Consider the following 5,153-nt stretch of genomic DNA (forward strand, 5'->3'; position numbering starts at 1 on the left):
ATGTTTGCCGGCTTTGAGACGACAATCGTGTTTAGCAGCTGTACCAAACATTTTGCCAAGTTCACAATCAGATTTTTCTGCGTGTGTGCAATCAAATGTAACCATTACCAACACATGTGAGAAAGGTATAAATCGACGGTAACATTTAAAAAGGCATCATGTACACTGAAAGAAAGGCACATAGTAATGTCACATGTTTTACACATGAATCTGCCCCATTCGACTTCGCATGTGAATGTCATGTGTAAATCACATAGAAATTTTTCATTGCGGAACCGGTAAATTCAAGTGAAATTCTCATCGAAATGAAATGAAAAACACGTGAGATTCACATGTAATCACACATGATTATCACATGAAATTCTTTTGAAAATCAAATGGATAACACGTCACAAAATGCGTTTTTTTTTCAGCAGGTTAAAATATTTAATCAAAACAGAAATCTTTTTCAAAATGAGTATTTTATTTATCATATTGTATTGTATTTTAATAACTATAACACAACAAAATCACATCTCGGCAATGCCGGCCGGATCGCACTAACACAAAAAAAATCAACAACAATTTCCTTGCTTTGCCGCATCGCCTCTTGCTGTTCCTCCGTCACTGGTCAATGGCCACCGGATTTTCCTCCGAGCCCTTTTTGGACACTGTGCGCGCTCGAAACTTTATCAAAATTCGATCCACTGCGGTCTTGATACTCTAGAACTCGATTTCCTGAAAACATAAAGAAAAACTTTTTAGCTAAGCATTTTTTTTTATTATAATGAAAATGCTTACCGTGTTAAAAACAATTCCTCATGAAGTTTGTTTGTAAAATCTTAATTTTTGCAAATTTAAATTTTTTGGCCTTGAGACGAGCTCCGCAAGTGCCTTTCTCCTTCTCGCCATCTTGCTTAATGAATTTCCGAGAAAAACTGCCCACTTGACTTTCAAATTCAAAACATACAGTTTTAACGTGGTTTCCACTTCACTATCATGGGAAAAGACTGATGGGGCCAATCCAAGAGAAATTCACTTGAATCCAATGTGAATACCATGCGATAAAAGAATGAAAAGGTTTTGGCTAGCAATCAGCTGGTTTCAAATGATCATCACGTCCATGTGACATGTAAATCATGTTAGGAAAGGAAAAGCATGCTGAATAGACGTATCCAGTTTGAAATGGCCGCTAGGTGGCCAATGGTGTTAGAAATGACTATTCCATGTATTTGAATATGGGAGCTCAGGAAAACTTAATTTTTAAGCAATAAAATGATTATTTATGATAAAAGTATTGATTGATTAGGTGCACAAAATGTGTCTAGAATATTATTAAAATAAAAACTGTTCGAAAAATTTGCAGTTGAGATAAGTACACCATTCGATTCAGCAGGAATTTTGGGCATCAAAAATATATAGTTTTCATATGTTAAGTGTTTTATTTTAGAAGAAAATTAACAAAAAGTATGGAAATTGAGAAATTTAGTATGGGAGCTGTCAAATCTCTCACCATCAAAAAGCAGCGCTGAGCTTTCGCTGGATTTGTCTATTACCGTGTTTACATTTCGAGCATCTCACGTGAAAAAACATTTGAATTTACTATGTCAGTTTCTTTCAGTGTACATTTTGACACTTTCTGGGTTATTGCATATTCTGAAAGTACTCCTAATAAGCTACCTCTCCACGAAAAATGAGCAAAAGTTACTTCAGTAAAGTCTGTTTAATCATGATTTTAAATAAAGTAACATAAAAAAAATCTCTGCCATCAGCAGTCTTTGTTTACATAGCCCTGTCAACCTGTCAAATTTAATAAAAGACTACATGAACCTCGTGACGAAAAAGAAAAGCATCATGGAAAAAGCGCTATGTACATTCGGCGAAGAAAAACGAATCATAACAAAGCTTCTCCCTCAATGACAGCAGGGTGATATAGACGTTAGTGATTTCAAAAGAAGTTATGTTTGTTTTTCTCAAATAAAATTATGGAAATAATGTTTTATTGAATTTGGATGATCAAGTATTGTGATTTCGGAGATAAATCGAATTACGAGCGGCACTCTCGGGGTACTTGCGAAAAAATCTAACCAATCCTCTTTTTGAGTGTACTGACTTGGTGCGTCAAACGTCACTGCAAAATATAAACAAACAAAAAGTCACAAATAAACTTGCAGCAATGTCGCTTTCGGAAATTGAGTAAGTTTGTTTTATTTTCTAATTTATACTCTAATATTTAATTTACGTACCGTTAAATAAGATAATATAATAGAATTTTTCAATTTTTCAGTGGAAACTACAATCCGATCCAGCCGGATTCGGAAGGAAGCTACGAAGAAGTTGAGCATTTGCTCGAAGAGGAGAAGGAGGAGGAAGACGATACGGGGGCAGTTGACTACAATCCCTTCTCGGATGACGATGAGCAAGAGGATCTGGCCGAAGAAGATCCGCAGCCTGTGGCAGAGTGCTCGAAGTCGAAGAGGCCCAGATGCGAAAAACTCTTCTCCTTCAATGCTGTGTTCTGTCAAAAGTTGTTCCGGAACCAGCTCAGACCCAAAGAAAATTCGTCGACCAGAGTCGTTGGAGATTCGATTGAGGACGTTATTGCGTGTCTTTGGGATACAGGAAAGGATCTGATCAAACGGCAAGTTGTCTTCCAAGACAACGTCCCCAAATGGGCCGTCGATGAGAAACCTAAATTCGATGACGTGGGAAAGTTCTTCCTTTTGCAAGACATGAATGCTCGGAAGACTTACGGCATTGAAAATCTCACTGCAAGATTGCTGCAAAGGTGGCGCGACCAATTGATAAAGATTTTTGTTTTCGCGTACTCGTTGGACGTAGAAAACAAGAACCAATTCAACGAAGTGTTGAAGCATTTAATCACTCCCAGCAAACCTGACCGTGCAGGGGCAAACTCAATGCGAGACGAATCTTCTCTGGCGAACGAGCTGCACGCAGGACACCCTCACCTAGAGGGCCACTTTAGTTCGTGGTTGCTGTGGGCCAGTGTCATTCATGCTGCCCCCGCCCACGAGCAAGAAGGCATGAAGAAGGCACCGAACCCTCCAGCAACAATCTCCAAGTATTTTCGATGGGTGGGGGTCTCAGAGGCAGCACGCTTAGATGGTGTGCATCGAGGGATGGTTGTGGCCAACACGATCAACTCCCGGAACTTGCGACAGATACGAGAGCTCAAAATGGAATTCTCAACAGCTATGGTTGTTCTCCAGGGGCTTTCAAGAGGATCGAAGTAATGGAAGCGGAGGCGGAAGCAAGCGGTGGAATCGTTTCCGCAATGGAGACTGTGATGCAACCGGAGGAGAGTGAATTAAGCCAGCAATTGGGCGCCGAAGTCACCAACTGCTTCGATGATCAACATGCTTAAGGATTGCTTCGTGATAATATTACATTCGTGGAATAAATAAACTGGAGGGATTTGGTATTTTTTCTATATTTTTATATAACTTATTCTTCATGGTAGAATATTGAGTCCAAATTGCTTCGGATCTTGTCCAATCCCTTTCTCCGGCAAAAAAGTTCCTCCGGCATAATAGCCACAGTGCTCGAAAAGTCGCAAACACGGGTAAATTTTGAAACGGTTCACCGCATCGAGTACTTCGTGCATCACGGGAACATTCTGCCGGTGCTGCCGCTGCAAATCCTTCTTAATCAAACCGAAAACTACTTCCAGGGGATTAAAAAATGGACAATAAGCCGGAAGAAATATAGGCAAAATGCCAATTGTCCTCAGATACTTGACGATGTGACGATCGCAGTGGATCTTGGCCCCGTCCAAGATCCATACGGAGTGGAATCCCGGATAGCGCTGGACTTTTTTGTTCTTGAGGGCAAATGTACGGCAGCACTCAAAGAATTTAATCCTTGTAAAAGTGCCTTCAGTCCAGAAACTATCCAGCATTCCACCGGAACCCAGAAAACAAAGCATAGATGCACGAGGCTTGCGGCAGAACTCTCCACGATAAATCACCTTCTGACCAACGATTCCGTACCCCTTGGTCCGCAGCATGTCACGGTTGTCAAAGCTCACCTCATCCAGAAAGACAAGATTGAACAGGTCCCACGGGAACGAGAGCAGCTCTTTGACGTAACGGACAATTTCGTCCTGACGAATTTGAATCGCACGCCGTTCTATTCGCTTCCACGACATTCCAGCCTCGTGTAATATGGCCCACACGGATGATACGCTTATCGAAACTTTGAACTTCCGCTGGAACATTGCTTGTGCTTCGTCGAGGAACAGAATCGGGTGCTGATTGTACAGTTCGACTAGCCATGTCCGCATTTCGGCACCGAACTTTTTGTAGACTTGTACCCGTTTCTTTCTGTTTACTGCACCGGTCTGTTCGTACTTCGCGAACCACTCGGTAATCGTTGATGGAGCTTTTCCGTAGATTTCCGCCAGTTTCTTTTTCGATATTCCCAGGAAAAAATAGCCGTACAAGGCATGATAAATCGTATTTGTGCTGGCATGTTGACGCCGGACATTCTGGATGATGAGGTTGGCCATTTCTGTTGGTAAAGTGAACGTTTATTTTATAAAAAATAACACAAAAATAAAAATTATAATACAAAATACCTGTTACAATTGAAAATCACCTCGACCAAAATCAAGAAGGAAAAACCAAAACAAACCGGCCTACACACTGATTGGGAATCGTGCATTTCAGTTTGACAGAAAAAGGGAAAGTGTGATTCGTCGCGAGAGTTGGTCTCGTACAATTCGGTTTAGTGCCGCGGCGAATAAAAGCAACGTTTTTTTTTTTTTTTTTTTTATTGAAAACGATAAAAATTTAATACTAGCTATACTATTTTAACTTGTGCTGCGTTGGTGTTCTCGTTGCTGGCCTCGCTGTTGTGTTTCCTGAGATTATCCTGAGATTATTCCACTTTTCCTGTATCTTGTGGTTAGGGGGGCCCCAGGTCTCCCGAGCGCCTCCGTGGTTAATTCGTTGGTGTGTGTGTGTGCATCTTCCAGGCGCCCCGGAGGAGCCGGAGGGTGGTCCCTGTTCCACTCTTCTTATAGCTTGTGGTCAGGGGAGCCCCAGGACCTCCGGGCGCGACAGTGGTTATATGCAGTTCAAATGAAACTCCAGAGCTCTCCTATCGATGTCAGCATCACTTCGATTTACAAAACAAACAAACTCTACAAAGAT

General features: G+C 41.3%; 1 protein-coding gene across 2 annotated transcripts; it reads right to left on the minus strand.

Moving 5' to 3' along the window:
- Positions 1-1,931: 1,931 nt before the first annotated feature.
- LOC119765666 lies at positions 1,932-4,718 on the minus strand. Of its 2 annotated transcripts, XM_038250048.1 has the most exons (3): positions 4,577-4,718; positions 4,028-4,509; positions 1,932-2,110 (listed from the first exon to the last, which is right to left on the minus strand). In XM_038250048.1, the coding sequence occupies exons 2-3, from the start codon at positions 4,505-4,507 to the stop codon at positions 2,108-2,110; spliced, it is 483 nt and encodes a 160-aa protein (XP_038105976.1). In that variant the 5' UTR covers positions 4,508-4,509; positions 4,577-4,718; the 3' UTR covers positions 1,932-2,107. The 2 variants fall into 2 exon arrangements, with proteins under 2 accessions (XP_038105976.1, XP_038105975.1); XM_038250047.1 differs by lacking the exon at positions 1,932-2,110 and having other exon boundaries at positions 3,256-4,509.
- Between the last annotated feature and the right edge of the window lie 435 nt (positions 4,719-5,153).

Source organism: Culex quinquefasciatus, chromosome 1 (assembly GCF_015732765.1).
Source record: "Culex quinquefasciatus strain JHB chromosome 1, VPISU_Cqui_1.0_pri_paternal, whole genome shotgun sequence".
Lineage (NCBI taxonomy): Eukaryota > Metazoa > Arthropoda > Insecta > Diptera > Culicidae > Culex > Culex quinquefasciatus.

Coding starts and splice junctions, on each gene's coding strand:
- LOC119765666 (XM_038250047.1), bottom strand. CDS start 4,507: ATGGCCAACCTCATCATCCAGAATGTCCGGCGTCAACATGCCAGCACA.